Below are 12,238 nucleotides of genomic sequence, written 5' to 3'. Positions count from 1 at the left end.
ACAAAATATTTAGTTGGTTTTTGATTTTAATTCAAAAATGGAATTCTATTTAAAGCTATAACAGGAACAGGTTTTGCTAGTTTGCTATTAGTGAGAATCAAGGTGAACGTCACACAGGTTAATTCATCAATAGTTAATCCATTATCAACATTGAAATCAAGGTTATGAAATAATCCTGACTATTCTGCAAATCATCAAAACATAGAAATTTTCGTCTTAGAAAAACTTCTGAATTACTTTTTATAAATACTATGTATCCAATACAGTAATTATATTGAAGACAGTGATTTTATATGAGATATTGGATGTAACATTTTATTAAATACCGTAATAAAAAAGGTAATTAAGAGGGCTTGATTCTATTCTAAAATGTGATAAAAAGGTTAGCCTATTATGTTTATGTATAACCTCACACTTATAAGTAAGAAATAAAAAGAACAAATATCTAGTTGACTTAACCCACAAATAATATATCAATAAATTATTGTCTTACCTTATTTGTTTTTGAGATAAACATTTGAAAATTGGAGTCTGTTCTTGAATCTTGCTCGGTTATTCCCAATATATAAGCATTTTTTTAGAATTTGTACAATTATTAAATTAAACATTAGGTATATATTGTTAATTTTCATTTTTAAACAAAGAAAAACGTTTTGTTTCTTTTCAACATCAATTTTTGATTCATCTTTTTTATTCAGTTTTTCGATTCTTGCTTCAGAGAAGGCCTTCAGTTTTAAAAATATTATACATAAGCTAGTGCCGGTTGCACAACAGCCGGTTAAATTTTAACCGTGATGAATTTCACGAGAACCAATCAGAGAAAGCGTTCTCCAGTTTTTTAACAGCCGGTTAAATTTTAACCGTGATTAATTCCTTTTAAAAAAACGCCTTCTTTGATTGGTTCTTGTGAAATTAATCACGGTTCAAATTTAACCGGCTGATGTGCAACCGGGCCTCAGTGTACAATTTGGTATTGGTCCAGGACTTCCTATATACTATATATAGGAGGTCCTGATTGGTCTTATTGATCGAGAAATTGGTTAGCCTATTGGTTATTTACATACGCCTACTTCTAGTACCTGTTAAACAAAAATTTTAGGTGGGCTAAGGCTATATACCTAAATTCGATTCAATCAATCGTTGACCAGCCTCATGCTGGCTAGATTTCGTCAATACCTCACACAATACAACAATGAATAACATCGGTTGGTAGGCCTACTATACTTATAGGTGCGTTACAGGTACCGGTTATTCTGGATGAAATAAACCTAAAGTTAGGTGGCTTTCGTAGTATCGAGAACTATAATTTGCCACTATATTACAATATATATCCCTTGGTCAGTATGCTACATTTTCTTGGCCAGAGTGAATGCAGAGTCAACATACACTGATTGAAATTTAAGAGGAATATCAGTGAAATAAAAAAAAAACGCACATAACAAAACTGAACAAATTTCATTACAAATATAGTTTCAAGCTTTACATTACTTTAATAAGTACCAATGACTATGAAATTTGACAAATTTTACGTTTTACAGTGATTGAATCATTATAAATAGATTATTTGGTAGTTTATAAAGGCGAGGTTAATGCTCATTAACCGGAATTGATCAGATTGCAGAGAGTGTTCGTCTTTCTTCGGATGTCAATTCTGGATGCCAAATGTCGACGATCAAGACTAGACGTTGTTCTGTTCCGTTGTGCCAAACTTCATGCTCGAAGCTGTCATCGAATATTATGAACTTCCCTTCCTCCCAAGTTCTGTAACAATAGTAATTATCATTAACATTAACTGTAGTTATCAAGAGAACTGAAGGACTGCGGAATTATATAGAGTGTATCACGAAAATGTAAAATAATTTATTATCTTCTGATAAACTTAAGCTTCAACCTCATTTATTGAGATATGCATGATGAGAAAAATCATTCATTAATATCCTACTAATCTCAAGAATCCGAAAGCTGAAAATAGGTAGGGCAGAAGAAATTAGCAAAGATATAGACGGTTTAGTTACGAGAAGAAGGTTGAAATTGCACTGGCATAAGGGCGCCCAACCTTTTTCTTGTAACTGAACTATATTAATAACAAATATTTCAGTAGGTACCAGTAGTCAATTTTAATTTGGGAAGAACTCCAGAACACAGAAAATTAATATTTAACATAAAATACATTAACCAAGTTCAATTTGCTCTAGTAAGAAATGAAAACTTACACTGCTTCATACAAGTTATAGTGTATGTTTATTTTATGTCAGTTTATTTCAAGTTATAGCAGAGAATAGCCATATAGATTTACTATTCTGTGGTTATAGGTTTTCAATGGAGTGATTTCTCAACAATAAACAGTATTATGAGCAAACTCAATTTTTTTTTGCTGAGTATGATCTCACATGAGCTCTGCGTGGGTAATAAGACTGATGACTATCAGAGATAACTAAAAAATAAAATATCACTTTTTTATGCTTGTTTTATTTTCAGGTTTCACCCTAATAACCAGCTATAAAAGAAATAGGCTTTAAAAGAAATCGGGTTCAATCAGAGGTTTATCCAAAACAATAGTATGCAAACAGGAAATTTTTCAATGTATATCAAATGAATACAATAAATTGTATGATTATCAATAAACTGATATTTTCCCAAGATATTCCAAAGTTTGAACGGTAATACACAAGAAATGTTGTTACCTGACTTGGTCGGCGACTCTGATGAAGACATTGGGTGGCACGACGAGGCCCATATGCGCACGCAGCCGAGCGTTGGTGGGGCCGCAGTGTGCCCACACGTGTGTGCCAGGCTCCATCACACTGAACTTGGTCTGGCCGCGGCGACAGCCTGACGCCGCCTCGAACCCCCCAATCAGCCCACACGTCACTGGCGTCCGCTCACAGTTCTTCGCCGACTTTCGACCTACCACAGCGAACACACACACACATACACACACTTTCAGAATTAACACGACAACACGTCACAACGAATATTTTTAAATCACCAAATTAATTCAAAAATTGAAAATTTGTTGAGCTGCATTGGGAAATGTGAATAGCCCACATAGCTTCAAGAACAAGTTATGACACGATAATAACGCCAAACATTCAGGAGATAAAAATACATTTTCAATTGCAATTTTACTCAATATACGCGACAAACTCACATAACTTAATATAGAATACGATATAACATGATATAATAGGCCTATAGAAGTTAAAGCCATAAGATAATACCACCAAACATTATTCTGAAATAAACATATATTTTCAATTTTAATTTTAGTCAATATACGCGACTAAATATAGAACATGATACAACATTACAACATGACATAATATAGAACTTAATAATAATTATTAGAATGTTCTAATGCAATCGCAGTTCAAGGCTCTTTTGATACTATTTGATTTTATTTTTCAGTATTCTACAGACCACCTATATAAGGAGTACATGGATTTGTCGATGAATAAGGGCACACATCCAAGGGCACTCTTCCCTCACTTCAACTCTCAACTTCTCGCCTGTAAGAGCCTTAGGAGCCTCGTGCTGGCAATGAGTTGTAATTTAAAGCCGGATTCCACCACTTTTCACCACCCACCCAAATTCCCTTGTTTCATGAGTTTAGTGGCATATAATACAGAAGAAGATCAATTTATATAATATTGTGTAGAATAGAATATAACTTTGTTTTTCATTAAACACTTGATGGTTTCAACTAGTTACCGAATTAGAACTTTATAAAATGACAAGCTTTATGCAGACTTGAAGCATCCTCACTTAAAATGACAAGAGTTACGACTTCATGACAGTCAGAATGATTTACTAGAAGAATAATGTGCAGAGCAAAAGGAATGATTAATCAATTATTAGACTGACATTAATGATTAATTATTATTAGACTGTTTTATTAGAGAAACACATGGAACAAGTGAATTGAATCGTCATGAATTGATGCCTCCCAGCATTTGATAATTTTCAATAATAATAATAGTAATATTCGTTTTCTTTTATTGGTGGGGAGTTCCTGAAGGAAGTTCTACCTGAATATAAAATTTAAGCCGTCAATGGGCCTCATGACTGTCATATATCAGCCGGGATTCAAGACAAAAGTGAATACATAAAAAGAGCAAAACTAGAGTAAAAGATGAGTCCTTCACACGTGTACATCAAAAATACTTTGTATCACAATACACTGTCACATCAATAGAGATCAATGATATTCAACCCATCACATTCTGTGATTCAAACAAGTAAATCATGTTAGAACCAATTTCAAGCATTCTATTTCTCGAAGAAGTAACTCAAGTAGACGTTTGTATTAAAACAAATGTTGAAGAATATACCTCTGGCAAATAATTCGAATTGCTTCCAATCGCCGGTTCGCCGCAGACTCTCAGCTTCATCGAGGTATCCTTTCTTGTATTTTAGCGCTGCTAGGCCTTCATCTCTGATTGTTTTCCAATTCTTTTCCAATTTCCTAGGTAAATAAAATTCATACCATATTATTGACAAAGAAACGCGATTGAACCTTTGCTGTGAATAAAATTGATGATGATCATGTGATCAGATATCCCCCGTTATTATAAGTTGATTAATGATTACATTTTTATGTATGTTATTTCAAAATTGACATGATTCAACAACTAATTTTACCAAGGAGGCAAAACCTCCTTGTCGATGAATAGTATCTACAATACCGGTAAACTGTCGAATTAAATTTCAAATTAAAAGTATAATCTCTCCCTTTAATTTCACATATCTTACAGAAACTTTAAATTGAAATGGTAAAAAATGTAAACATCACTTAATTTTTACATATTTAAGAGAGAAAGAATAATATTTACTCTTCATACAACGAAGTTTATAGTTTTACCATTTAAAGTGTTTTTTTATTACAAAACACTTGAGCTCCAGTGAATTTTAATAAATTGGCTTGGTATACAACAGATAAAGTCGGTAAATCTTGCTCAGAGACTCTCAATTGTTCTCTTATCGGACAAGAATTGCTCTATTTTATCATTAAAAAATTGATGAATTTTAATAATTCTATAATTTAATGATAGACTGGTGAACTGAGCTGACCTGAAAATAAAATATATGAATATTTCAGTAGCCTAAAATTTGAAAATGGTTACCTGAAGAAATTTTGATACGTTGTTTCCTCGAGAGTCCACCAAGGCCGGGCTTTCAATCGATCGACGTTGTACAATGAACGCTGGTACTTGGATCTCAAGAGCCCTTTTGCGGTTGCATCCTCATACACCTACAAAATATTGCAGTCAGTTGTATAGTAGGAAAGTTGAGAAATAGTTTTCAAATATACAACACGTATTGACGGATAATACAATAAATTTGATGCAGATATACATGTATTTGCAAATGACATTTGATCTTTCCTGAGCAGAGATTTGGGGCAGAAAAGGTGAAAATATAACGGTATGATTAAATTAAATTATGAGCAAACAAACGAATACCGCTAATTGAGCAGTTTTATTTCTGTACATTTGAATGTTTCTGCAATTAAAATAGATATTATGTTTTTCATTTTTCATTCAAATATTGCAATTTAAAAGCCAAAATTGCATTGGTGAGAAGTCTAATACTATAAGAGAGACGTGCATCTTTCTTGTTAGAAATTGAGCTTAGCATTTAATTTAGCATTAGTATTAAGAGGGACTAATTTTCAATAAATAATATCTTATGCTTTTAATATGCAAGTAGTATGTTGGTATTTTATTCCTGCATATACACAACCTAGAAACAAATAAATAATCCTATTCGAACAAAAATGGAGACATAGAACATAAATTACATAAATATAACAAAATGACGCATGCTTGATAGGTTAAGGGTTATGATTTTTTATAATATACACCTATAACAATAAGGAATAGAGGCAGAAGAAGAATACTATAAATTAACTATTCTTAAACTAAAGAAGTAATCATGCACTAATCGGAGGGTATCAAAGATTGGAACATGATATATTGATTTTGAAAGCTGAAGAAGTATTGAGTGGCAATCTACAAAAAAATATTGTAAAATTGAGTAGGATGAGATAGAAATCGATTGGCATAGATTTGAATTTTATTAAAAAAAAAGCTGCTATCCATATGTGCCTACTCAGTGGAGGAATATAAAGATTTTTACAAACCTCAAGATGGAGGTTTAAGAGGATAGATAACATTTTACTGTTGATTAATAGTAATGAATATTCAATGACACATTGACAAATCCTTATACCCATTTTACAGATGGTCAGTGGATGAAATAATGAATAAATGAATATGATAGAAGAGAAGAAGGTCTGCAACAGAGATGGGAAAGAAAAATTTCAAGAAGGATTTTTTGAGCAATCAAGAAAAATGAAATATGGAGTTTAAGAACAAACGAGGAACTAGAAAGATTGTTCGAGGAGACCAGTATTTATCTGTTGTGAAAAGTATGAGGCTGAGTTTGGCTGGTCATGTGCACAGAATGCCGGAAGGGAGAGTCCCAAAAATGATGCTGGAAGGCAAACCCGGAGGAAGAAGACTACAAGGAAGACCAAGAAAGCGGTGGGTTGACGATGTGGAGGAGGATTTGCGAAGACTAGGTGTGAGAAGATGGAGAAGAACAGCAAAATCTCGAGAGGGATGGAAGGATGTGGTTGTGAAGGCTGAGGGGCTACATGGGCTGCAGTGCCAATAATGATGATAAAAGTTTATGAAGATTAAGATATTAAAAATGTAATATTTATATGTTTGTGGAAAAGGATTGACTTATATTGCGCAGCTTCTAAATAACATTACATTTTTATGTACAGAAACTAAAATTTATTTATTTAATTTAATTGCAGATGATGCCCACATGAGCTTTTGGCTTTTGCGTGGGTAATGGAAAGTGAGAGGGTGATTTGACGAGATGATCAAGCGTCCATGCCATCGACCGGATTCGAATCTGCGACCAGGTAGCGATAGGGGACTAAAGGGAGTAACGCCTTAGTCGTCTCAGCTATCCTGGCCGGCAAATTAATAATTAGAGGAAATTACAAAAATAAGATTGTTTAAATTGCGGGACGAAAGACGCAGTTAAATTGAACAAATATTCAACAAAAAATTTCATCTAAAATAGTTATAATACTATTTTACAAAACGTTATTTGATTTTAAAAATATCACGAACCAATATGAAATGAATATTACAATGAAATATGTCTATAGAACAAAAATATACATATAAATTCTGAAACATTTAGTGTCATTCCAAATTTAAAAAAATATATGTCTATAAAAAATATACATGTATATAAATTTAAAATATGTCTATAGAACAAAAATATACATATAAATTCTGAAACATTTAGTGTCATTCCAAATTTAAAAAATATATACAACTAAATTCATATAAAACACTAGTCAGTAGCTTTCAAGAAAATAAATGTCAAAAAACTGATATATTACGAGTAGTTAAAGATACAATACAGGATACAATAACTTTCAATATTGATGAATGTCATGATTGGTGTGTGAAACACTCGCGTAATTTGAAACTAAATGAATTTATTAAATAGAAAAAATGATTACAATTTTGTTAGTAGCCATCCAGCAGACAGTATGAGAAGAGCTATGCTAGAGTTGGTTGACATTCAGTGGTGCATAGTTGCTGAATAAAGAGCATTATTTATATACTTTCAAAGCCTCTTCATACTTGTCGACACGGGTGAGAGCATCTCCCAGGTGGAAATAGAAGTTGCTCTCTTGCGTGCCAGAAGCATTTGTGCTGAGTCCCACCCGCAGGTGGGGAATGGCCTCCGCATTGAAGCCTTGCAGCTTGAGAAGCAAGCCGTACAACGCATTCGCCCATCCTTCCGCCGGCCATCGCTCCAATGTCGCTTGCAACACCGCTTTAGCCTCTGACAACCTACACCCATCCAAACACCAAACACAATGCAATATTATGCTCCAATATGTCCACCTATACTAGATAAACAATGCAATATTATGATGTAATATGATCTCGTTAATTCTCCACAACCGCATTTAAATCACTTTCAACCATGTTCCTCGATTGACAAATCAAGTAGACACCTCTCATTCTACGTAGGCTATCAATCCACACAAAAGGAAACACCTCAAGCATTCAACTGCTTAATAGTAGATAGTTACTGATCGAAATTATCAATTCCCACAAGACAAAGCATGTCAAGCATTCCAATGCACAATTAAATATACAACATTTTTAAATGCTGGCTATATGTAGCAATAACATGGAAATCAATTGGTTTCAAATTCTATATAACACAATGCAATATTATGGTGGAATATGTTCTCGTTAATTTTCCACAACAGTTTAAAAAATAATTTTTAGCCTTGTTCCTCGATAAATAAATCAAGTAGACACCTCTCATTCTACGTATCAATCCACACAAAAGAAAGTATCTCAAGCATTCAACTGCTTAATAGCAGATAAACACTGAACGTAAATAAAATTTATCAAGCCCCACAAGGCAAAGCATGTCAAGCATTCCAATGTTCAATTACATACGGGATGGAATTTTTTTAGATTTTGACTATATTTAGTAATAAAAAGTAGTATGAACTTGCAATATTGTGTTGTGGGTCAAATTAAATTCATTCTAATGAAAATCAATTAGTTTCAATCCAGCTTTTCTCCCATGTGTAATATAAAGTATAAATTATAAAAATTGGTATTCAAATATAACAACCAAGTTCCACTTGGGATATTCATATAAGATGAAAAGCAAACAGTTCCAACTTTATGAAAAAATGAAGGTTTTTATACAAATTTCCAAGAGTAGTCAAATTATTATAAAACATCAAAAAATTGAACTTGAAACAGAGTTTTTCATATTCTGAGGGAGCATATAAAGATAAATAGGTTTCTATTCAGAGAAAAATTATAAAATAATCTAGACAAGATCTCTAAACCTGTTGACGATCTCTAAACCTATACGATGAGAATAACGTTTGAATACAAAATATGAAATAGAATAGAATAGAAAAAACGTTTATTGAATAAATAAGCTACCTTAATCGAACCTCAAAGAGGCTGCTTGACAAGGTAGCATATACAAAACATGTGAATTCAAATATGAATATAATATATCAGTGAACTTGATTTTTACTTAACAGTTAAATTTACTTATCAGTTTATTACGCTGTTAAATACAATCGGTTGCAATAGTAAGGTACCTGTTTATCATCAAGTAGGTGACTGCCAACTGATTTCTGTAGAGTGGCGAATCAGGAAAACGTGTTATCAGTTCATTGTGCACTTTAACTGCGTCCAAATGCATTCCTTCAAAGTAGAAAAATTATGGATTAATACTGTATAATGGAAATTCAAATAACAATAATAATAACAATAACTATTCCGAGCCTCTATTGAAATACTTTTCACTTCAAGGATAATATCTAAAATTATTTTTTTTGCAACAGACCAGGAGTTTCTGCTATGTCCGGACGATGCATTACAAGCTTTCAAGGCATTAAGCTTAATGTATTATAGCACTCCCTCTAAAGATGTAGTTCAATCATTCAAAAACAATTCGACATTGGAGAACCGATAGAGCTAGAAAAATGTATGTCGTCTTTCTGTCATAGATAATCCAAATCTAATATTAAAGATAACAGAATATTCAAGATTCACTTAAATTTTACTATAAAATGTTTATGTAGCTTCAATTTTAGTAAAATTCACACGTGATACAGAATGGATTTACTTGCTGAACGCTGAAGTATACTTCAAATGCAGAATGTAGACTTTGATACTTTCTTGCAGCTATTTTTGGTTTACATTTTTTTGTTAATTTCAAGTCAATTAGGCAATGTGAAACTTTTTTAACTATGACAATCAGCAATTATTCTAATTTCAATGAAGACCAGTATACTAAACTCCCTAAACAAATTATAGTACTCAAAAAGTATAATTTTGTAATGCTGCTTACCAAAATCTATTAACAATGTTCACTCATCAGACACTCGATCAGTTTTACAATTGAAGACACTTGAAATCTGAATAAGAATTTTGATTTTTGTAGATCATGACTGACTGACACAGTCAACTGATTGGTATGAAATAACACGAGATAGGAATATATTACAACAAACATCCACACTTAAATACGTATGTTAGTATTCAACAAGTTTAAACAATTTACTTTAGTCGACACGTAGCACAGAGTTGTAATATTTCAGCTACCTGAATGTATTGTTCAAATGCTGTATTGCATTACTGCATTATTTTATTACGTTTGATGCGTAGTAGAATGATTTGATTTATAAGTGGTCGAGCTTACCTTTGAACCTCATGCGGTCAATGGTGCGATTGGCAACAATGACGAGCAGTTTGTCGGGAATGTTTGGCGCTTGTATGGCATGGCTGTAGGCGGCAATGGCTTTGACAAGAAGGGCGTTGCTCCTTTGCTGTTCGGCCATTCGGTCGAGAGCCTGCGCCTTGCCGAGGCGAGCACGGGGCGAGAGGGGGGCTTGGGCCAGCAGGGAGGTGAACGTGGACAGGGCTCGCTCCGCATGCTGTTCAGTGCCATATACACCATTAGACACACCATGCTCACACAAACACAAGCTACAATGTCTTGTTACATCATTAGCCGCAATCAAATTTCAGACATGTTGAGTCAGACATTATATTGTTAGAATACTGGAAGGTAAATCATGAAGCACTGCTACAATAAAATTCCAGAGAAGTTGAATGAGTAGTAGAGTAGTGTAATAGTAAAAAAATCATGAGACAATATCTGACATATAATGAATGGCAATAAAGGCTAATTGTCATGATTTACAATTAAATGTAGCATTGAATGAGTAGTAGTAGAGTAGTATAATGGTAGAAAAATCATGAATGGCAATATAAAATAGATATTATGTTTTTATTGCGTCACCAACAGCAAGTCAAAGTTTGAATGTTAGTGAACTGTGAGCTTCCAAAAATAATATTTTAAAACATGTAAATCGTGGAACAATACAGCAATTGGATGTCAGAAATGCTGAATAGAAGAATAATTCATTGATTACTAGATCGGGGCCTTGATATCTGGTTTTTGTTGCATCACCAATGCCAAGACAAAAATTTAGTTTCGGTTGAATAATGAGATTGTAATTGACTGCAGTGCTCGTACAACAATTTTACATTGATAACGTGGGTATCGAGGATGATAGATTACATCCATCTAAAGAGTGAAGAGTATTGGAAAGTAAGCTTGGCAGATATTGAATTTGTTTGATGCAGTCCTTCACAATAGTTGAAAATACATTAGCATCAACTTTGTAAGGAACGTTGATCTATATTGTAAAAGAAGATGAGTAGTTGAGGTTACAATATTTATGTGATTCCTTCACAGAATCATGAAGTTGAATTTCGAAAAAGTTTAGAGCATGAAATTTATTGCACATGTGAGTGTTTTTCCAAAACAGAATATCTAGTAATATGCCTTTGATAGGAAAGACAGAGAAGTATCTAGTAACGGAGAACTATTATTGAAAGGCAATTTTAGATGGAATACGAATTGATTGTAAGTTTTAAACAAAGCAAAACTTACTTTCAGAGATACATTTCCAGAATGGTAGGTGTCATTTTTGTGGGTGAAATCTGGAAATATATTTCTGGATGAAGTTTTGAACGAATGGAAGACTATAAGAGTTTTTCTCGTTCCTGAATCGACATTTGAGCTAGAATTATATATTATTTTATCTACCCATATTTACTATCAATTCAATATACATCTGAGAATGTTATTCATCAATATTTAAATGCTATACCAAGAGCCTGTTGAATGTGCAAATAATAAAGCTTACTTCCACAAATTAACAACTGGCACTTATTAAAAACAACATACTATCACTCGAAAACATTTAACCATAATAGTTGAATGACAACAAAATTCAAAACACGACAATCTAAAATGAGTAATAGTGAGATCACAGCCAGGCAGATCAGTTTATAACAACAGTTCAAGAAAACATTTCTAATAATATTAGAGATAGACTATGATGAAGCAAAAAACAAACCATTTAAACTACAAGACAAATCAACAATTAAATGCTAGAAACTTATTCAAAGTCAAGTTATCCATGAGCTAAGAAGTGCCAAGAAAGCCTTGAACTACAGTGAGTAGAAACTAAATTATAATATTCACTCTGTGTTAATAAACGAAATAAATTGGAAATGAGCAAGGGAACTACATGGTTGGGAGAAAGGAGTTTACTCTCAGATGAAATTGAAATCCTAGA

The 12,238-nt window shown here is 32.9% G+C and overlaps 2 protein-coding genes across 11 annotated transcripts in view; both read right to left on the bottom strand.

The window, feature by feature from the left end:
- Positions 1 to 544, bottom strand: part of LOC111057385 (very long-chain specific acyl-CoA dehydrogenase, mitochondrial) — a 28,751-nt gene extending 28,207 nt beyond the window's left edge. Inside the window, exon 1 of the mRNA XM_022344816.2 lies at positions 494 to 544. The gene's annotated coding sequence lies outside the window, so the exon portion shown is untranslated. The remainder of the gene's footprint in view (positions 1 to 493) is intronic.
- Positions 545 to 1,436: 892 nt separating this feature from the next.
- LOC111057384 (aspartyl/asparaginyl beta-hydroxylase) overlaps positions 1,437 to 12,238 on the bottom strand; it is a 32,257-nt gene continuing 21,455 nt past the window's right edge. For 4 of the 10 annotated variants that reach the window (XM_039425731.1, XM_039425740.1, XM_022344814.2 and 1 more), the window contains 7 exons: positions 10,288 to 10,522; positions 9,182 to 9,287; positions 7,658 to 7,889; positions 5,124 to 5,251; positions 4,332 to 4,465; positions 2,685 to 2,907; positions 1,437 to 1,761 (listed from right to left, as the gene is read on the bottom strand). In XM_039425731.1, the coding sequence (XP_039281665.1) occupies positions 1,611 to 1,761; positions 2,685 to 2,907; positions 4,332 to 4,465; positions 5,124 to 5,251; positions 7,658 to 7,889; positions 9,182 to 9,287; positions 10,288 to 10,522 (1,209 nt within the window). In that variant the 3' untranslated portion in view covers positions 1,437 to 1,610. Of the gene's footprint in view, positions 1,762 to 2,684; positions 2,908 to 4,331; positions 4,466 to 5,123; positions 5,252 to 7,552; positions 7,907 to 9,181; positions 9,288 to 10,287; positions 10,523 to 12,238 lie in introns of all 10 variants that reach the window. The other 6 variants (XR_005571043.1, XR_005571048.1, XR_005571045.1 and 3 more) reach the window with 5 other exon arrangements.

The sequence above is a fragment of the Nilaparvata lugens genome, chromosome 1 (assembly GCF_014356525.2).
Source record: "Nilaparvata lugens isolate BPH chromosome 1, ASM1435652v1, whole genome shotgun sequence".
Taxonomy (NCBI): Eukaryota; Metazoa; Arthropoda; class Insecta; order Hemiptera; family Delphacidae; genus Nilaparvata; species Nilaparvata lugens.
The sequence above is the reverse complement of the archived record's forward strand: the minus strand, read 5'-3'. Positions and strand labels throughout refer to the sequence as shown.